The 22,770-nt window shown below is 40.3% G+C and overlaps 1 protein-coding gene across 3 annotated transcripts in view; it reads right to left on the reverse strand.

Moving 5' to 3' along the window:
* BRCA2 (BRCA2 DNA repair associated) overlaps window positions 1–17,653 on the reverse strand; it is a 45,377-nt gene extending 27,724 nt beyond the window's left edge. For 2 of the 3 annotated variants that reach the window (XR_013543351.1, XM_072993770.2), the window contains exons 1-10: window positions 17,548–17,653; window positions 12,240–12,344; window positions 10,970–11,221; window positions 6,951–7,041; window positions 6,129–6,178; window positions 4,140–4,180; window positions 3,936–4,047; window positions 2,834–2,889; window positions 2,623–2,737; window positions 126–1,199 (exon numbers count right to left, since the gene is read on the reverse strand). Coding sequence is in view for 2 of the 3 variants with exons in the window: in XM_072993770.2 (XP_072849871.2) it covers window positions 126–1,199; window positions 2,623–2,737; window positions 2,834–2,889; window positions 3,936–4,047; window positions 4,140–4,180; window positions 6,129–6,178; window positions 6,951–7,041; window positions 10,970–11,221; window positions 12,240–12,318 (1,870 nt within the window). In the remaining variant the exon portion in view is untranslated. The remainder of the gene's footprint in view (window positions 1–125; window positions 1,200–2,622; window positions 2,738–2,833; window positions 2,890–3,935; window positions 4,048–4,139; window positions 4,181–6,128; window positions 6,179–6,950; window positions 7,042–10,969; window positions 11,222–12,239; window positions 12,345–17,547) is intronic. The other variant, XM_072993771.2, reaches the window with a different exon arrangement.
* Between the last annotated feature and the right edge of the window lie 5,117 nt (window positions 17,654–22,770).

Here is a 22,770-nt window from a genome sequence, read left to right on the forward strand (position 1 = left end):
TAATTAATTTGGATGGGCCTTTTGAATACAGTGCAATTAAGTGCCTTATACAACAAAGGCATGCCAACTACATGCTAGTGTTTGGGTTCTGATACCTAATACACAAAGAAATATAAACAACATACCATCATTCTTGATGAGTGATTCAGAAACTTCAGAGAGACAAGATTTTAAATCCGGGCAGACTGGAAGACAAGCTGAAGATCCATCTCTATGCATTATTCCTTCTTTCTGATAAGCAGTATTATTTATGGTGTAAATAAACTTTTTAGGACGTCTTTTCAAACTGGAAATTTTGCTCATGGCATTCAAGCCTGACTTTGTGAGTCCTCTGCCATCTCTAGCAGTTGCAGATGAAATATTAACCTGAAGAGGGCCACATGGCATTTTACAATTTTCTCCTAAGTAATCACTACAGCAACTGCTATTGACTTCTGAAAGATCTGCTGAAGTTGTGTTTTCTACTGAGAAAGAATCACCCTCTGAAACACTTACAAAAGAAGCTTCCTCAGGCTTACAGACTTCCACCAGCGGTGGGCATTTCTTGCTCAAAATAGCTACAGCTGATGGAGAGGTTTCAGGAGGTGGCACTTTTTCTGGAAAGCTGATGTTCAGTAACTTCTGACCTTCTATATGAGTTGATGTGTTTAGCGTAAATGACTCCAGTGTTTTGGCACCAATATATTTTTTCAAAACAGATGGTTCATTACTGTCAAATGAGGAACCAGTACACAATGAGGCCTCTTTTTCAAGCTGTGTTATTTGAAGATCAGACAAGTCCAACTGAGACCATGAACTCGGCAAAGATGATATTTCCTCCTCTCTCACTATACTCTTCTGATTTTCAGAATGCTTTTGTGGTCTGTTAATTGGAGTCATCATTTTTTGAAAATCACATTTGGAAGAAATTAACTCTTTTTCATATTTTGCTATACTTCTGTCTTTAGAATCTGTAATTGCTTCATTGTTTTCCTGAGATTCATCACATTTTGTTTTATCAAAACTCATGTTCTTACTCTGTTGGGCTGTTTTTACTTTTCTTAGCAAAATTTTGCTGCTGCAGAGACATGCAGAAGTATCACTTTTTATCCTGTCATACATATCTCCATCCTTTGGATTATCTGGTGCCATTTTGCAACCATCTAACTTACTGAGAGGCATGTTCTTACCAGAAGATCCATTTAATAATACTTTAAAATCTGTAAAGAATTATAACAGTTTAAGTATAAAAAGCAATGCTCTATTAAGAAATTTAATTCAACATTTCATTTGTCCTTTGGATTCTGTGTACCAAATACAGCATTTCTAAATAAGGTTGGCATTTGACTAATCTAAAACATGTATGTATACAATCAAAGGACTGTGAAAGTATCCCAGAGGGTTCAGTAGTTCCCATGGTGCATGCCAAACTGCACTAAAACAGCAGTTCATAGTACAACACATATGGAGGCATGTTAACTGTTTGAAAACAAATAAATTGAAAATAACATAAAATGTCATTGGACTAATGCAAATCTAAAGTGTGGACCTTGGCAGCTCTTTGAGTTCTGGCCTTTATTAGTTTACTGACCACATATTTTCAAATAATAATCAAATACATAGACTTCTCCCTTGAATTGCATGGATTTGAACTGCATGGTTTGAGCTATACATGGATTCTTTTCAATACATAAATAAATACTGAATAAATAAATAGCTAATAAATACTGTGCTCCTGGCCACCTAGAACCTGAGTTCACCACTGAAGGTGTGGTCTACTTGCTCCAAATACAAAACCTCTAATTGGGAACATAAGAGTTATACAGATTTTTATCAACACAGGCGTCTGATGCCCCAGCATCAGTGAAGGGAGAAGTGCAAACTCATATGAGAACCATGACAGTGTAGATACAGTAGGTTCATATAGTTAGCCATTCTCCACAAAAGAAACATGATTTATTTATCAAATAATCAAAAACAAAGAGCAAATACAGTGGTGCCCTGCTTGATGATTATCCAACTCCACGACAAATCCACTTTACAATGAGGTTATTGCGATCGCAAAACAATGTTTAAATGGGGAAAAATCGCTTTATGACGATCGGTTCCCTGCTTCCTGAACCAATTCTTCGCTAAATGACGATTTTAAAACAGCTGATTGGCGGCTCTCAAAAGCATTGCTGTGCAAAATGGCTCCCCGATGTGTTTAGGACAGATTCCTCGCTTAACAGGCACCGGAAAATGGCCGCTGTATGGAGGATCTTCGCTGCACTATGAGGTATTTCGCCCATTGGAACGCATTGAACTGGTTTTCAATGCATTTCAATGGGTTTTATCGACGTCAAGTGAGGCACCACTGTAAGTAGCTAATAGTCGAAATCATGTCAGGTGGAGTCCACCTGCACAATAGGATTAATGTCAGGGGCAGACTGAATGCTTCCCTTTGTGATTTTGGAAGGCATGCTACTTTGGCACATTGCGTGTGAGCTGTTCACAGTCAAATTGCAATTGCAAACGGAAAGCTGCAATAAGCTGCAGTTTACCACAGTCAATGTTCATTCCCTCTGTGCAGGCATAATTGTGCAACAGGATTTCAGCCAATAGGTAGTAAAAAATAATAACTAGTAAAGAAATAATACTTACTGTGAGTTTTACAGTCAGATTCTGCACAGAAACTTTCAATTCTTGATGCAGATTCCCTATTCATACTATTTTTCTTGAGACTTCTACCATACTTAGAAAAAAGGCTACACATGATCTGTAAATCATAAAGGAGAGAAGTATTAGTTGAAGGCAGCAATCCAATTGCAAAAACTGATGGAATACAGCATTTTATTTACTTAAAGCAACTCACCAATTCAATCCTTTCATTATGCTGCTTTGTTCCAGAAAGTGAATTATTCCCTCTCTCTGAAATTTCAAATGATCAGGAACCAAATTTGCAGTGATTATGCAATTCACATTAAAGCTTAATTATACATCTTAATCGAAACATTTAGTCCTCTGTCAAGCCATTTAATATGAAGAGATATTTAAAATATATTTATAACAGTTTTTATCCAGAAATGTTATTGTGCTACAAAGTCTGCATCTTCTCAATGAGTACAAAATGATGTTCAGTACATTTTATTGTACAAGAGGTGTAATCCACTGCAATTACATTTTAGCCCTACTAGCTTTATAAGATTTAAGCTTCAGAGGGTAACCCAGATTTACTTACACTTAGAGAAGCTGCATTGAAATCAACAAGACTAGATCAACAAGAATTAGTCATGACTCAACATACAACAGATGTCTACAGAGATTTCTTAACTTGACACTATTTTACTCCTTTTACCAACACAATTTCAGCCATACAATATTTTAAAAAACCATAAAAACATTTTTTTTAAATTTGGAGACACACAGATCAAAACTTTTAAAGAAAAATTCAACATCCCTTTGCAGCACAATCAGCAGCCAAAAGGTTGACTGAAGAGAAAGACCTAATGTACAATATAAACCGGAATTGCATAAAGAGAGCAAAAACAGTTTTATTAGGACTAAAAATAACCAACTACTATCTAAAGTAAAAACTAATACTAATATTAATTTTTAAAATATACCAACTGAAATCCAGTAAGAAATGGCAACTAGAAAAAGCTCACTGAATTAGTGGAGCTTACAGAGTTGACACAACAAATATCCCAATTGAACTGGCTTAATCTATCTACTAATTACTACTGGATGTCAGCCATTAAAATATAAATATAAAAAAGAATGGAAGACAAGCTGTTTTAAAGAACTTAGGAGAATAATGAAGACTGTCTATTACTGAAAAGACATAAGATATTGAGCAAATCTCTCTGGGTAGAGCATTCCACTAGAGGAGAAAATAACACTACTGAACCCACCCACCCTTCTTGCCATTCTCTGTGTGTCAAGACTCAGCATAAAAGAATAATTGTTGTCATTACCTATTATGACTGTTGGAGAAAGTGTAGGGGGTGTTGCTAGTGAACTCGACCAAGACATGTCAGGATCTGCTTCTGCTCCCAAACTCTCAGAAATGCATTTTGGTGTTTGAAACTAAAATACATCAAACAATGCCTTCATGTTGTTTTAAAGCTAAGGTAGTGCTATTCTCATATCTATAAATATATTAGGAAAAAAGCAATTACCTCAAAAAGATTTGGTGTACCCAACAAGCTTCGTCCTAGCACTAAAAAACAGCAAGTGAGATATTAAATTATTTTAAGATTGAACATAGGCTATTAAAATATATAAATGTCAGATGTCCTACACATCAGCTTTTCCTTAGCTCTGACATGCAGCCTGCTGACATGTAGATTCCATGGGACCAAAGAAGACTGTCCCATAGCAGGCATTATTCTTCTCTTTGCTTTTGCTTGATATCCTTTAATAAATGCAACAACCCTCTTATGGGCAGAAAAATGTGCTACATGAAACTCAGGCTAAAATAATTATGTCTCTTTATTTGAAGAATATAGACTTTATTTACAGAAGAAGTAAATCAAAAAAGTATCAGTAGTAGTAACTATATCTTAAGAATATTATTCTTCAAAAATCAAAAGCCAGATTTAAAAATCTAAAGAGACACTGTTTAATGTTGAAAACATTGAGAATAATAGAATAATTAATTTAATACAGTAAAATGTCAACTAGAAACAGTATTTAGTCTTTTCTCGATCCCCATCCAATTTAGCTACATTCTTACTATTTCTTGCATAAATAAACAATATGCAGTATTAATAAAATTGATCATAGCATAAAATATATCTAGGATATTCTACAAGTATTTATCAGTTATTGACAAAATATCCTTGGAAGCATAAATCCTAAAATATTTACCCTGCCATTGTCCAACCAAGCTTGTCCAGCCAGTTAACAAAAATATCCTTATCCTGTCTGGAAGCAACCTGTTTACGTTATATCTGTTTCTTGTTTTCATGTTCTGCTGATTTACACTTAAGTAAACATTAACATCACTATTTAAGTCTAAATAATGTGCCTTATCACCAGTTTATTTCAAGAAACAATATGAACATTTACAGAAGCCAGTGCTGGGCAATTATGAAAACTTAAACAATATGAAAAAAAAGTTTAAAGTTTTTTGCTGGCCTCTGGTTGAACAAAAGAGTAATTGTATAATCAGCTACAGTGGTACCTCAACTTACAAACTTAATCCGTATTGGAACGGCATTCGTAAGTCGAAAAGTTCGTAAGTCGAGGCAAACTTTTCCATAGGAGTGCACTGAAAACCATTTAATCTGTTCAGGCTGTTTTTCATTCGTATGTTGAGGCGCTGTTTGTAGGTAGATGCATTAGTTCCCATAGGAACTAATGCAAAGCCGGTTAATCCGTACTCTACCACTAGGGGCGAATTTTTTTAAAAATTTCTCCTTTTGACCTAAGATAAACTTGGTAAAAAAGGGGCAGGAAAAGTTTTTTTTCTTTTCATTCATTAGTTGAGGCTCCATTTGCAAGTCGAAGCAACTTTTTGCGAACATAGCCGCTCGTAACTCGAATCATTCTCAAGTGGAGACGTTCGTAAGTCGAGGTACCACTGTATTTCTATTTTTATTTTCAGTGACAAAAATCCTGTTATTTAACATAGTAAATCACACTAGAGTAGTTCCACTGAATCAATGACGTTTTGGTCAGATAACTCCTCCATAAGTTCCGCTGGTTCAAACCTATCCATTTGTAGCATAGTAAGTTGCAGTTAAGAGTTGGCCCATTTGAATCAATTAAACTTAATGGAGTGGTTTACTCACTGAATTTCCATTCATCCAATGGATGAATGGAGATTCAGTACAATTTACTACACTAAGCCAGTGTATTTCAAAACCAACCATTGCCTGCCCATTTTGACACAGAAAACACATTTTTCAAAGCAGTGAATGAAACTACTTCAGTATATCAGGAAATAAATAAATAAACAAACAAACAAATAAAAGGGAAAAAAACATTGTGGCACCTTAAAGACTACTTTTATAGTAGTTAGTTAGTCTTTAAGATGCCACAATGTTTTTGTCTTTTTTAAAAATTTTCTTTTGTATTTGCCTGGTATGCTAGCACCCTCTTCTAAAACTAGCTGCTACTTCTAAATCTACTATCAATCTAGTAAATGAAGTAAGAATATGTACCAGATTTGGCACCCTGTGGTGTTCCACACGTTTCTCTTACAAAGGCAGGACTGAAATAAGAAACCAAAGCAATAATAATTGACAAGTTTAAATGAAAAACATATTTAACAAATATCAAGCAAACATTATCGTCTTTAAAAATATATTCTTGAAACATTTAGACATATGATCAAAACCATATAAAACTTCACAAAACCCAGGGAATCATCTGAGAACACCTGATATTGTAGGACTGATTAACATCTGTGTGGATCTGAATGTTGACTTTGGTGGGAATAGACCAGATGCTCAGCAAGAGCCATTTTATCATGTAGAATTATTACAGAACAGACAATCAATTACATGCCAGTCGTTTTGTTTTCAGAATTTACTTACCTCCATCGATAACCTTTACATTTCTTAAAAATTATAGTAATAAATAGTAAAGAAATCTACAATTTTGCTAGCTGGATTTTTTAAAGTTAAAATGCTCAAAAAGAGAAAGTTTGTGTATTTTCTCACCTAGTGTAGAAGCCAGACTTTTAAAAAATTAAAAACCAACACTTGTGAGCGTATTTAAGTGCAATGTTTCCATACAGGCACTGAATTCTACATCATGTGTATGACAACTTCCAATAGCATAATGCCACAATGTTGATTTTCATGTTAATTAGCAAGTACAAATGGTACTGTCGCATCCATTTTGTCTTTTGGCTCTGCATTTTGCCCAAGAATAAGGTCCTGCCTTAGCAGTTGTTTTGGAGTTGGTTGTTTGCACTGTTGCAGCTAATGTAGACTTAAAATCCTGGCAAGAGAATCTTTAAAAATGCAGTTATTATGTACCTTGCAAGGAGACAGGAACTAGAAGGATCTGCTGTATCACTTGATTGATCCACTTGTACCCTCATCCTCCAAGTTTCATTAAAATTTCCATCTACAAGAAAACAAGTGAACAAAAAAGTAAGCTTCAAATGTTACTTTTTAAAAAAGCAACATATCACATTCTTCATACTGCCTTGCTGAGTAAGTCATTTTGTTTTTCAGTGACCAGAGAGTAAACAAGCACATTGAACATTACAAGTGCCATTACTATAGTCCTGAGGAGGTATATTGATAGCCAGCCCCCATACGTTCCTAAATCATTTCTGATATATTTGTTTCTGATGGTTTCTTTCCAAACTACATGGGATTTCACAAAACTACAATATGCTTGATTAAGTCTCCTAGAAGTGCTAATGGCATTATTTCCCCTAGACAGCTCATAGCAACAGTGAAATAGTACTGTCCTGTATAGCAGTGGTCCCCAACCTTGGGCCTCCAGATGTTCTTGGACTGCAACTCCCAGAAGCCTTCACCCCCACCTCCGCTGTCCAGGATTTCTGGGAATTGAAGTCCAACAACATCTGGACGCCCAAGGTTGGGGACCACTGCTGTATAGCTTCCTTGGAGCCAACCCTCTCACCTCCCTGCCATTCTTATACCCTTTTTCTTCTGAGTATGAAAAAAAACCAAGAAAAAAGTTATATGTACAGTGTGTGTGTCACAAGGATTCCTTGGGACAGCAAGTTCTGAGAGAGGCTACTGCCACAAATTCTATATACAGTGGTGCCTCGACTTATGACCATAATCTATTCCAGAAGATTGATATAAGTCAAAACAGTCGTAGGTCGAAGCACCATTTCCCATAGGAATGCACTGAAATGCAATTAATCTGTTTCAGCCAAAGAAAAAAACCACACACACACACACACATTGCAAGACTCATTGGATTAATCCCTTCCAGCCGGGAGGGAGGGGGAGAAAAGCAATCAAGCGTGCAAGACCCATTGGAAATGCACAGAAAACAAATGCAGCAGATTGAAAATGCACAGAGAACAAAGGGGCCAGGTCGGAAATGCAAAGAAAACAAAGGAAAAAGCAAGGGAAGCATGCAGGACCCATCAAAAATGGGAAACCCCCCCCAAAACAACCAAATCCCCCAAGACCCATCAGAAATGGGGGAAAGGCCAAAAAACAAACTCCCCAGGACCCATCGGAAATGGGGAACCCCCCAAAACCCATCAGAAATGGGGGAAGCCAAATAACAAACCCCTAAGACCCATTGGAAATGGGGGTAAAAACCAAAAAAACAACCAAACCCCCCAAGACCTATCAGAAATGGGGGGAAAACACTCCAAAAAGCAACAAAAAACCCCAAGACCCATCAGAAATGGGGAAAAACAACAACCAACCAACCCCCCCAAGACCCATCACAGCACAGAAACATAACCCCCCAGCCCAAAACCATGCTGCAAAAACAACCAGAACAGTTTTTAAAAAGTAGAAAACAGCACCTTACCTTACCAGGCAGCTCGAAGCCTCCCTGCAAACACACACACATGCTCTCACTCAGAAGCAGAAGCGAGGCAGTCCCAAGCCTCCTACAATGACACACATCGTAGTGGCACACTCTCTAACTGCTGGGGCGAAAGAGCTACAAGGAAGCAGCCTCAACGCCACCTACAGTTAGCAATTTAAATTTTCCACCTTTTTTCCCTGCCTTTTTCTGTTCGTAACTGGAAGCTACAGTCACAAGTAGAAGCAAAATTTTGCAGCCAGAGCTGGACGTAACTCGAAATGATTGTAAGTAGGGACATTCATAAGTCAAGGCACCACTGTATCGTAAGTCGAGGCGCCTCTTGTTGGAACTCTTCTGGAAGTACTAATGACATTTCCCTTAATAGCAACAGAACAGTCTCATACTGTTATATTGTTTGTCTGTTGCAGTTCCAGGCTGTAGTATACGACATGTGGCCCACAGACAGCACGTGCCTGCCCCTCCCCCGAGTCCTCTTATGCCCGCTGGGAGCAAATTTGCCAAGTATAATTGGCCTCTAGCATCCTGAACCCCATTTTTTCAATTTAAAAACAATCACTAGAGGGGTGCAAGATGACTTTTTAATTAAATTGTGCTATTTGAAATAAAAAATGGGCCCACTGACATACAGGTGCAGCCTTAGACCTCAGAAAACTGTTAACGTGTTTGAAGCATTCTAGTGGAAATAACATCAGCAGCGTTTCTGGGAGACCTACTAGACAATGTTACATACTTGCAAAGAACATGTGCAGGACATATGGCTGAGACTTTATGTTTAGGAAGAAGAAAAAGAGATTCAGAAAGATCAAATCAGTGTGAGGAGCAGCAACATGCAATGAGTCAGAGGACAACCTTGCTCTTATTGCAGTGGGAAGAATCTAGGCGACTAAAGAATCTAGGGAAGAATCTAGGCGACACACTGGCAGGAAGAAAAACTGCTATTGTCCCCATAAGTACCATATGGTGGGTAACATACTGTATGGTAAATTGCAACTAGACTAGGCCCATTGAATCAGTGGGATTTAGTGATTCAGCTCCTCCGTAAGTTCAAATGATTCAGTGTGCCTGCCACACTGTGATTGCTATGCTAAGCAACAGGATTTCATCCATTATTTTCAGGCCCTGAAAGAAACCCTGAAAGCCAAAGAAACATTTTTATGTAGTCTGCTGCAGTAGCCTCAAACCTTCAGGTACAAGGGATCTAGCTTTCTAACTTAAATGCTATTTAGAAGTACAGGACACCTGATGTGTAGCAATATGTTGCAGTATGAAGGTTGAACACAAACTATGGAATACATTTGTTAAAGATTCCACTCACAGTGTCAAATTATACTACTTGTGCATTAAAGAAGATCTGTTCATATTACAGTGCTACCTCGCTTAGCGAGTGCACCGTATAGCGATGTTTCCGTATAGCGATCCCTTTTTCGGGATCGCTATAAGGAAACATACCCGATCTTCGCAATGGGGAAAACCCGCATTGCGAAGATCAGGTATTGCGGCAGCCATTTTGGAGCCGCCGAACAGCTGTTCGGCGGCTCCAAAATGGCCGCCGGAAGCCCGGAAATGGCTGCCGGCAGCCGTTTTCACGCCCTGCCCTCGCTTAGCGAGGGCGCGAAAATGGCTGCCGGCAAGGGGAATCCTCGCTGAACGGGTAAGTAAGCAAGGTATTGGAACGCATTAAACTAAGTTTAATGCGTTTCAATACATTTTCCCTACCCGTTTAGCGACGATTCCGCATAGCGAGGGTTAATCCGGAACGGATTAACCTCGCTATGCGGGGCACCACTGTACTGCTGTAGCTGTCTTGAATGCCAATGGAATGTAAAAAAGCTGTATCAGTTGCCCTGATGAAGGAAATATTTTCATAAACACATTGTTGAATAACACAGCACTTTGAGAATAATAATAATAATAATAACAACAACAACAACAACAAATGCAGAGCTAGAGGGACCCTATGGATCATCAAGTCCCTATTAAGGAGACACTGTGGAAACTGGATTTCCATATCTAAGCCACTGAGCTATCCAGCAGTTCACCCTCTTTTAGTTTTTTAAAAATTGTATTATGGCCACAGATTCACAAGTTTCTAAGCAGAGATGGGGGTATTCATATACGAATACGATATTCTTGCTCAGCTGCAGTTAACGAGGGTTTGCCCCCTGGGGCCAGACCATCCACTCACGCATCCGCTGGTGGCCTTGCTGATCCTCCCAGTCTCTCCCAGAGCCCCGCTCTCTTCCTGCTTGGCTAGCCACTCAGCAGCCGTGCAGAGAGAATTGTCCTCCCTCCCCTTGCCTGGAGTGGCTAGCCAAGCAGGAAGAGAATGGGGCTCAAGGAGTGATTGGAAGGATGAGCAAGGCCACTGGCGGATGCATGAGTGGACAGTCTGGCCCCTAGGGGGCCAACCCTCGTTAATTCCAGCTACACAGAGGTATTCGTATATGAATATCGCCATCTCTATCTCTAATACAGTACATATTTAATCATACATGCATTTCACCTGTTTCTGTGTTGCTCTTGCCAGCTTCTTTTATAGGAGAAGAAAATAGTTGTACAGCTTTATTCTGTTCTTTAAAAATCATTGGAGTTGATGCTGTTAGGCTACTTGCAGACAGCTTCGCCCGTGGTGTTTTAAAAGTACTTTGATCCAAATGGTCAGTTTTATGTTCATGGTCCTCTGTTATTTTAACAGAATAAGGTGGAGCTTCTGAACTGAGTTCTTCAAACCAGTTGAGACTTATTGGTCCTAGGTCTAAGAAAAAAGGAATATATTATTTATGATACTGTACCAGGTTCTAGGTCAGCAATGGCGAACCTATGGCATGTGTGCCACAGCTGGCACGTGTAGCCCTTTCTGACAGCACGCGAGCCATAAGTCACCAGATCACTACTCTGCTCCACCCCACGCAGCCAAACCTGAGAAGGTGGCTGCAGCCACCCTGCTGGTGCTTCAACAGGCGCATCCGGAACAGCTGGTGCTGGCAGCGGATCTGGAGTGGGGTCTTGAGGCACCTCCGTGCCAGAATTCCCCCTTCCGCCACCACTTCCGGTTCCGCTGCTGCCGTGGTACACCACCCACTGATTTATCCCCCCCCCCCAGTTTGGGCACGCAAGCCCAAAAAGGTTTGCCACCACTGTTCTAGGTTATAATACCACACAGCTTATTCCAGATTCCACAAATGGCACAGCATTTAACATATCAGCTACCTGTGTTCCATGTGAGCTCAGCTGCCCTGCTCCTTCCTGGGAGGCAGCTGAGATTCAAACTCCTGACCAGGGGGCAGAATTTTGGGATTTCTTGAACAACAAATTCCATAATTCCCCACTGTAGGAATTCTACCGGACTTACACACACCTAAATGTGGCTCACCTGGGCAAAAAGGCTTGAACTAGAAGGCTTTGAGGCTGAGCTAGGCCTAGCTCCATCCAAATTTCCTGTTCCCGCCCAGCGCTAGCTAGAAGCTTTCTTTCTGAACTGGACACTAGTTGAACCCAATCTGTAGGTGGTGCATAGAACTCCTAGAATGTGGAACCATGGGATCTGTAGTCCAAAAAATTCAAAACTCCCATCCCTTCTCCCAGCCCCAGCTCAAAAGTCAGATGGTCCAACCAACAGAGCTATGTATGGACATGGCAAATAGAGAATTTGAACTGCTGCTCAGATCAACTAAACCCTGATGAGGAGAGATAGGAGTTTAAAAGTAACACCCAATTAAGACCAAAAATATAGATCCCGGCAGAAATCAAGATTTTATAAATTTAATTGGTACCTGATTCACTGCATTGTGCTTTGAATATTTCAAAAAAAGATGGCTTCTTTGCGGAGATATTAATATTTTTCTTATCCATAGCATCACTGTCACCATTAAGAAAATCTGCAAATAATAAGTATCTCAGAATCAACTATTTTATGTACTGTGATGTTTAGTAGAATACTGTTTCTTTGATTTCCAATGTTATCCTTATTTATTGTTTTACTCATTCATATTTACTATATAAAAACAGAAAGTTATTACATTTCTCCAAGCTATTTTATATATTAATAGCATCAGATAATATTACACAATGTTTCTCCACAAATTAACATGGGAATATTGGGGGGGGGGGGGTTTTGTCACTGAAAGAATCTGTATGGTTGTTACAGGACTAAATAAAGGGAGCCAAGTCTTACAAAATACAGTAGTGCCCCGCATGATGATGATAATCCGTTCCACAGAAATCGCTGTTTAGCGAAATCATCGTCATGCAAAAACCGATGCATTGAACCCCATTTAATGCATTCCAATGGGGAAAATACATCGTCGTCCTGCGAAGATCGCCCATAGGAAAGCCATTTTGCGAGTGCCAATCAGCTGTTAAAATGGCTATCCTGCGAAGCATGGGTCCCGGAAACATAGGGAAGCCATTTTGCGAAGCCGCTGATCAGCTGTAAAAACGTCGTCTTGCAAAAAACCCGTCCGCGAAACACAGACAAAATCATCATCCAGTGAAAATCGCCCATTGGAAATACTCTTTTGTGAATCGCTATAGCGATCGCAAAACCTCATTGTCATGTCATTCGTCATTTTATGAGGTCGTTGTCTAGTGAGGTACCATTATATATGTGTTGTGAATCTCATAAACATTTATCCTGTTGAAGACTGAGCAATCACATGTTTAGCTGCTACAGATAAAAGGACAATTCTTTCCTTGTGGCATAATGATGCATTAGAATCCAAACATAAACTCATTAATCCAAATGCTGGGGTCATGATAATTCTTTCTAATGTTATCTTTCTGATTCTATTAAGTATCTTTATCCAGAACAGTGCCAATTACTTTGCAGCCTCTTCAACAATCTGGATTCAGATTTTTGTTTATATAATTCAATTCAAATAGTCTAGTACCATGATTTTGAGGCACTGCTTTCTCACAGTCACTGACTCTAATTTAATTTTTTTAAAATTCAACAGTCTTTATCCCTGCTAACAAATACAAAGTTTTTCCCAGAACTCCTTCAAGCCTCCTAGCTTTATCATATAATGTATTAATTAATATGGTATAAATCTTAGGAGGGATATGGTGGTGCTGTGGGTTGAACAGCAGAAGTCTCTGTGCTGCAAGAAGACAGCAGTCGTAAGATCGAATGCATGTGACAGAGTGAGCTCTCCTCACTTATCCCAACTTCTGCCAACCTAGCAGTTTGAAAGCATGCAAATACAAGTAGATAAATAGGCACCACCATGGTGGCAAGGAAATGGAGTTCCATGTCTAGTTGTGCTGGCCACGTGACCACAGAAACTGTCTATGAACAAAAAACGATGGCGCTACGGCTTAGAAACAGTGATGAGCACCACACCCTAGAGTCGGACACGACTGGACTAAATGTCAAGGGGAACCTTTACCTAAATCTTAGAATTAGTCCCTTACGATTGTCATTAGTCAATAAAATTATGTTTTTCATTGGTGTAAAATATTTATTGACCTCTTCGATAATTTGATGTAGGTTAACAAAGTGAATTATTTCGTGAAGTTGGAACCACAAATATGAATGTTTGAAACTGAGCTGTACCAAAGTTGTATCCTAATTTTTTGTTTATTTCCTGAAAAAAGAGTCACAAAGATAGAATATGCCACATTCCTCCCAAACTACAACCATTAGTTGTCATTAAAAACCAGAAGATGATTTTAAAAGGGTGTGAAGGATGAGTTACATAGATCGGGGTCCCCAACCCCTGGACCGGTGCCTTGGAAGGAACAGGCTGCTGGGACAGATGAGTGGTGAGCAGGAAGTGAGCGGCAAGCAAAGCTCCACCTCCTGGGAGCGTGCTCCTATGAGATTCTAATGCTGCTGATCTGACAGGAGGCAGAGCTTCAATTGCAGCTCACCTCCTACCACCACTCATCTGTCCTGGCACAATACATGTAATGAATTCCCTCCAACAACCTACTGCATAACAAGTACCGCCCCCCCCCCCGGTCCTTGAGAGAATGGTCTTCAACTAAACTTGTCCCTGGTGAGAGAGCCTCGTAGCGCAGTGGTTATACTGCTGTACTACGGCCAAAACTGTGCTCACAACCTGGGGTTCAATCCCAGGTATCCAACTCAAGGTTGACTCAGCCTTCTATCCTTCTTATGTCAGTAAAATGAGTACCCAGCTCGCTTGGGGGGGAGAGGGAGCAATGTGTAGCCTGTATAATTAACTTGTAAACTGCCCAGAGAGTGCTTGAAGCTCTATGGGGTGGTATATAAGCAGCACGCTTTGCTTTTTGATGTCAAAAATTTTGAGGACCACTGAGCTAGATGGTAATCATTTCATATTTCATTCATCCCAGTTATTATAAGTAGTTTTGAAAAGCAATTTCCCATGCATGTTGGATATTTCTTATTTCTAAAAAGAAAAAAGAACTCCAGAGAGCTTTTCCAAGGCTCCCCTTGGTAATGCAAGTGGTAACTATGTAAATTCCTTGTACAGTCTAACTGCCTGATTTGATAGGCTACATAATAATAAAGATTTGGAATTCCTAATCCACCTTCTTTATTTCTCTTATGTTTTCTTATATTTAATATCCTTGTTCTCTTTTCTCTGTGCATTAATATCACAATTAATTGTTTCCATTTAAAAATAATTCCCTCTGATAATTCTATTTGAATTATATGGAATAAATAACAAAATATTCATGGGATGTTCATTTGGATGGAAGAGATTCTCCCTATACATATTAATAGAAAGCAGTAAGACAGTACACGCTATATAGATTAAAAGGAACCTCTGAAACTATACAAATGAGCAACAAATTATGAGATGAGGTTTCAAAACAGTGTAAATTCATGAGCACTGAAACTAAACACTTAAACTAATAACTGGTGAGGAGATGTTTTGGCTGCAAGCTAAAAAAGGTATAAATGAAAGTGACCTTTAAAAAATATTCTCTTTGAAAGGTTAAAGGCAGGCTAAATTTAATTGTTAGCCCACCAGAATAGTCCCTGAATCAATGACTGAAATCATATTACTTAGTGTAGTAGCAATTTATGTAGGCTCATTGAATCAGTAGGGTTTTATCCAGTCAGTTCCTCTGTAAACTGTGACTTACTGTGCTAACTCTAGTTGCAAGTTACTATGCTAAGCAATAGGATTTCAGCCACTAGAAAACACGTACATGTTGACTTAGCAACTACATTGATTCTATGGTCCACTTTAATTCAGATTAGCATACAGTTATAAATATTTGAAACTAAGCATGGACCAGAAGCTTTATTTATTTATTTATTGGACTTATATACCGCCCCATAGCGCTACAAGCACTCTCCTGGCGGTTTACAATTTTAATTATACAGGCTACACATTGCCCCCCCAGCAAGCTGGGTACTCATTTTACCGACCTCGGAAGGATAGAAGGCTGAGTCAACCTTGAGCTGGCTACCTGGGATTTGAACCCCAGGTCGTGAGCACAGTTTTAGCTGCAGTACAGCGTTTTAACCACTGCGCCACGAGGCTCATTTTTAGCTATGCTTTTCCAGACTGCTTTTGCTTGTAGGCTTTTCATACACTGGTTGGCCACACACTGGGAAGAGAATACCAGTCTAAATCAGACTTCGATTGATCTAGCAGGGCTCTTTCTTCATAATAATTCTTTTTCTTAATTATTTCCACAGCTATTGGCATTTATACAGAATATGATAAAACATGTTTGCAAAAAGGGCACAAAAGAGCCTTGTGGTGCAGTGGTTAAACCCCTGTACTGCAGCCAAAACTGTGCTCATGACCTGGGGTTCAATCCCAGGTAGCCAGCTCAAGGTTGATTCAGCCTTCTATCCTTCCGAGGTCAGTAAAATGAGTACCCAGCTCGCTGGGGGGGGGGGGGGGCAATGTATAGCCTGCATAATTAACTTGTAAACCACCCAGAGAGTGCTTGAAGTGCTATGCGGCAGTACATAAGCGGCACGCTTTGCTTTGCTTAAAGGGACTGGGGAAGAGTACCAGGATGGCCACTTTGGAATAAGGAAAGTATCTGTTGCCATTCAATTCTGTATTACTCTGATCTAAATGTTTATTCTTGCTATCTGATTCATACGGTCTGTTCTGAAGTCTCAAATCTATAGAGAGTAAGCTGAACTTACTAGGAAAATACACTCCGTAAATGTTTCTTTTTCTCATACCAGCCTCATTGGGACAAGTTTAGCTGAGATGCAATTTTATGTCTAGAAACCCCATAGCAAGAAAAACCTAGCCTACCAGTTCTCCAAAAAAACTGTTGCAATAAGTAAACACAAGGAAAAGAAGTTTCTTTTGTTATTTCTGAAACTTGAATGGGATGTTTCCTAGAAATATAAAGCATGCATGAAGAGTGACTCTGAAAAGCAGGTTCCTTTTTCTGTCCCCAGTCCAGTGAAATACCAATGTAATCTCCAGCATACAGTACTTTCTAAGAAAGGACAGGACTGCAGCCTACCTGAACTCAATCACACTGATTTCTAATTACATATTTTTCAGCTCAAACGGAATAACTGCAATGAATGCACATTCACCTGGGTAAAGGACATCTCCCCTCCCCACAAGTACGTATACAAAACACCACTATTTTTTAAAGCTGAGCTACAAACCTCGATTGAATTGTGAATTCGATTAGATTTTAAAACACAATAAGCAGCTGCCTCTCTACTTCTTTCTAAGTCTAAATAAGATTAATGAGCACATTCAGGTGGAGACCAATTTGCTGGGAAGGAAAAGTTTAAATCCATGTATTTCTTTTCTTTTAAATCCCTGCAGAGAAAAAGGAAGCAGCTCTTCCTTCCTGTTGTGTAACACATGATTCCGGACCAGGTTAGGGCTCCATACTTGTGAATAAGGCAAATCTGGAGGTTTCCTACATATTTAAATCAACACATAGTGTGATCTTAAACGGAAGCAAGCTTAGGGGCTCCTATTTATACTCTTCCCTCAGCAAGAGCCTTTCTGGGGAAGGCAGGGGAGGACTGAGGCAAAGGCGAACCACCTCACAGCCAGCGGAGGGTGGACCACCAGAAGTCAAACGAGCAGCGGAAGGGAGTAATTCGTTTCTGCGACACACAACCCAAAAATGCCAAAAGCCCCTCACCGACCAGCCTCTGCGTCCTCTCAGCAACGTCGCTACCTCCTCAAAATACAAACTCTGGCGCCAAATCCCGTCCACGCTAGCGCGAGTTCAGCCCAGGCGAGAAGATTCGTACCAAAGCGCAAGCGCCAATTCCCGCAGGAACGATGATTAGGTAAGAGGGATCTCCCGCCGCCGCTTCTCATTGGAGATTAGAGAGATCACGTGGCACTCAGGGGACAAAACATTGACCGTCGTGATTCACCCCGCGCTGTCTTCAGGGATCATGGGAAACGTAGTTCTGTAAAGGGGTTGGGCTAGCTGGTCTATTTCAGTGGATGATTTGAAATATCACCGCAAAACGATTCCTCTGAGAATGTTTGGGTGAACAGTGGCCACAAATTTATGTTTTAGATTCCCCTTACAAGGTCTTCAGGACTCTCAAGCAAGCTTCCTAAAGATTGCAATAATTTCTGTAAACCGTCTGATTGTAACTAGTATACTGTATTTTCATTCTGGGGTGGAAGCGGAGTACCCACACTCATACGTGCAACTCTTAGTTGTGCATGCACTACTTTACAGCCAGGGCTGATTCAATACTGTGGTGGGCCCTCAGCAAAAAATATAATGGGGAGGGGGCTTTCTCCTCTCCCTCTCCTTTTTTGTTGTTGTTTAGTCGTTGTGTCCGACTCTTCGTGACCCCAAGGACCAGAGAATGCCAGGCCCTCCTGTCTTCCACTGCCTCCTGGAGTTGGGTCAAATTCATGTTGGTAGCTTCAGTGACACTGTCCAACCATTTCGTCCTCTATTGTCCCCTTCTCCTCTTGCCTTCACATTTTCCCAACATCAGGGTCTTTTCCAGGGAGTCTTCTCATGAGAAAGCCGAAGTACTGGAGCCTCAGTTTCAGGATCTGGCCTTCCAGTGGGCACTCAGGGTTGATTTCCTTCAGAACAGATAGGTCCTTCAGAACAGATAGGTTTGTTGTCCTTGCAGTCCAGGGGACTCTCAAGAGTCTCCTCCAGCACCACAATTCAAAAGCATCAATTATTCGGCAGTCAGCTTTCTTTATGGTCCAGCTCTCACTTCCGTACATCGCTACTGGAACCCTCTCCCTTGCCTCCAACATAAACAGGTCACACGACATGGACCATGCAGTATAACTTAAGTAAGACCCGACTCGCTAAGATAATTTTGGTAGCAGTAAAGAAATGAACAATGCTTAGGTGAACATAATAATGAAATGAAAGTCTAGCTTATGAGGAAGGGGTGAGGCAAGGGAAGCCTAAAGCTGAGCTTTGAGGCACTCTGCACATGCCCAGAGAAGAGGGAAAGGTGTGCACATCGTGTGCAGAACATGCTGAGGCTGCAATCCAGAGCAGGCCCCATGTGGGAGGGAGGGAGGCTGTTGGGGTCGCAGGACACCAGGCTCAGGTGTGGGATGAGGGAAAGGGCTGCAGATGCTTTGAAGGAACAGCTGCCGCCACCACCACCCAGTGGAGGGAACTAGCGAGAAGAGTGCCTCTGAGTCTTGTGTGTCTGGCCAACCTTACCCCCCAACACACACCATCATCTGACCTCTGTCAGGAGATGTGGGTCTTGCTGAGATGTTTGAGCTTCAGGGTGCTGTTGTGGCGGCAGGGGGTTAAGATGGTTGTGTGCACTTCCAGAGGCATAGTGCACTCATGAGCCCGTAAGACATCCTGGAGCAGGTCCTGGAGGTGCAGGAGGGCCCTTCTTGTTGGGCAGTGGTGCGAGTAGCACTTCCCACAGGTTTGCCTCCTCCTCGTGCAGTGACACTGTCCGGCACAGGAAGATCAGCCACCCTGACTGCAGCTGCATAGCAGGCCATGGGGAGAGCAGGATGTGGATCATCTGCCCATCATCCAGCCCCTGCAGCTTGCCTGCCAGGAGCACCACCTGCCTACACTGCACCACCTGCCACTTTGCCCTCTGAATGAAGTTGCTCTGAATACAGCACGAACATCTTCAAGATGCTCATGCTTCCGAGTTCCCCATTATTTTTAGTCCATATGTTATGTGCTGTCAAGGAGCTTCCAGCAACCCTATGAATGAGTGATCTCCAAAATGTCCTGTCCTTAACTGAGCTGTTCTCAACTAATGTTTGTGGGTTCCTTAAGGAAGTCAGTCCATGTTGTATTTGGTCTTCCTCTTTTCCTGATGCCTTTCACCTTTCCCAGCATTACTTTTGCAGAGAATCTTGCCTTCTCATTATGTGCTCAAACTAAGAGCATTTTCTTACCTCCAGAGGTAGTTCAGGCTTGATTTGATCTGGGGGGGCCACTTGTTCATTAGATATGCAAAACAGTAGGGAATGTGTGAAGAATAATCCTCCCTCTAGAGTTATAATGATGAAGATAATACTCTCTAATTTTTTCCCCTTTAATACATTTCTCCCTGCACAGTCTTATCTAATCCAGGGAATTTTGTTCATGCATTTTAGCTGACAACATGAAGTAGGGAGAGGACACCGTTTCTAAGAACAGGTGAAAAGAAAAAAGAGCTTCATCTCAAAATAAACTTTTTTCCTATACAGACCATAACCTTAATCTCAACACCGTTTCCCCGAAAATAAGATGTAACCTGAAAATAAGCCTTAGTATGATTTTTCAGGATGCTTGTAATACAAGCCCTACCCCCAAAATAAGCCCCAGTTAAGTGAAACCCCACCTCCACCATTGTGTAGCAACCAGAAGAAGATGATATGATTGTTCTACATGAAAAAAATAAAACATCCCCTAAAAAATAAGCCTAAATGGTTTTTTGGAGCAAAAATTAATACATTTTTGTGAAACAGGGTAGGTGGTTATTATGTGCTGTGGAGTAATTCACATGAATGTAAGGATTCACATGTTGTTGGGAGTTTGCTTTGATTACTGTGAATATTCCTTGGAGGTCTGCTTTTTAAAAAATTCTGGATCTGATCAAAGGATATGAATGTTTCTTAAGGTCTGGTGATGGTTCCCCAAGTGTATATGTCACCTGTATGAATACATACAACATGAGAACATGGGAAACTGCCTTGTACTAAACCAGTTTCTCCATTTCACTGTTTTGTAGACATTGACTGGCAGTGGTTCTCCAGAGTTCCATGCAGGATTCTGCCCCAGGGCTATGGTGAGGCTTGAATCTGGGATATTCTATATGCAAGCAGATTTTGTACCACAACTTTTTGTTAGATTTAGGGTGCAATTGGATGGCTCATTTATCTCATCCTGGATTGGTCTAAATTACGCTAAACTGAGTTGCTTGGAGGTGTGGAATATAATATGGAGTCATCTTTGTCTCCACAAACAAGGATCAACCACATCATAGATCAAGTGCCTCTCTTTAGCAAGATCTAGAATGATCTTCTTTTTCTTTGAAAGAAAACAAAACAAAAGCAGAACAAAAATTTTCCTCTTGCCTCCTGCTCCGTGCTTTGCCTAAACTGCTTAAAGATACAGTATTGAGAAATTGAAATCTTCCTTCCCTCTCACCCGGCGAGAGGAAGTTGTACTTTTGTTTTAATTGTTGCACAGTACATTAATAATGCATTAGCAACTATTTTTTTAAAAAAATTCCTATCCTTTCCCCTCCTCAGGGAAGGAAAGTTTAAATTTCTCAAAATTGTTAAGCTGCTTAAGCAAGTAAACAACTTAAGTCACTCACTTTGGTTTGATCCCAGGTATCATATACATTGGAACCAAATCAAAATGGAAGATTCTACCCACACGAGAAAAATATTAATCCCTTGAGGGATTAAAAAAGATGCAAGTAGGCACTGAACAAGGCAAGTTTGCTCATGCTGGCACATATGTTACCTTTGGATTGTACATCTAAGAGTAACTTTCCAGGCAAAATCCATCATGCCATGAATTTACGGACTGTCATGTCTTCACACTTGTTAAGTCTGACAAAGTGGTGTTTTAATCCACAAAACCCATGTATTGTATGATGATGTTTATGTGGATTATAAAGGTATTGCCTGCAGTATTGTTATTGTAGGGCAGATTTGTATTTCAAATGACGGAGTACAACTTATTTTTCAGTAACACATGGCTAGCCAGCATTGGAAAACATTGTTAAATAATCTGGTAGTATTGCACTAAAAAAGAAGAAAAGAAAAAAGAGAACAAGGCTTAAAAAATGTACCCTTAAATATTTTACACATCTGTAAAATACAAGAGCCTCGTGGTAAAGTGGTTAAACTACTGTACTGCAGCCAAAATTGTGCTCAGGACCTGGGGTTCAATCCCAGGTAGACAGCTCTAAGTTGACTCAGCCTTCTATCCTTCTGAGATTGGTAAAATGAGTACTCAGCTTGCTTGGGTGGGCAATGTGTAGCCTGCATAATTGTAAACCACCCAGAGAATGCTTGAAGTGCTGTGGGGCAGTATATAAGCAGCTTGCTTTTATTAGTTACTTTCATTTCCCACATGGATTATGGAATGCTTGCAGAGACTGTGATTCCTCACAGTTGTCCCTCAGAGCTCTCCACTCCCTTTTCTTCCTCACAAACACAATACTTTTTAATGTCCACCTCAAGTATCTAGCTAGGAAATATCAAGGGTTGAGTCAACAAGACTTTGAGAGAACACTGGGAAGAATAATGGTGTCGTGGTGGGGAAAAGGCAAGATATTGTGGCACTTTAAAGACCAACAATTTATTTCAGTATGCACTTTCACAGATCAAAATCCACTTCTTCAAACACACAGCACATTCCCAGTACAGTATTTATTCTCATGATGCTGAAAGTCATATCCAGGTGAGGATACAGATAATAGACGAAGTGACAATGACTGGTTAATACTGTGAGAAGACAGATATGTAAGTTCCACTGAAAGCAGGGCTTATTTCCAAATAACTATTAATGAATAGGCTCCCACTTCTTCAGAGATTGGGAAAGGATATTTATTGGCTGAAATCCTGTTGTTTAGCATAGTAAGTCATAATTAGAGTAGGCCCATTGAATCAGAGGGAATTAGGTCAGTCAGCTTCTCTGTAAGCTCCACTGATTCAATGGGCCTACCTCTACTGGCAACTTACGCCTCTAAGCAACAGGATTTCACTCATTAAGTGGGACTCCTTAGACAAATATTAATTCCTTAACTTTTTACACCAGGTTTGTTGAATTAGACCACAGAAGCTTGTGCTTTCTATCATGTGTGCAAACACTTAAGCATAACAATGCGATGTCAACCAGCTGTTTACTAAATCAGAAAAAGTGAAATACCTATGTAAAATC

Source organism: Pogona vitticeps, chromosome 3 (genome assembly GCF_051106095.1).
Source record: "Pogona vitticeps strain Pit_001003342236 chromosome 3, PviZW2.1, whole genome shotgun sequence".
In the NCBI taxonomy this organism is placed as follows: Eukaryota; Metazoa; Chordata; class Lepidosauria; order Squamata; family Agamidae; genus Pogona; species Pogona vitticeps.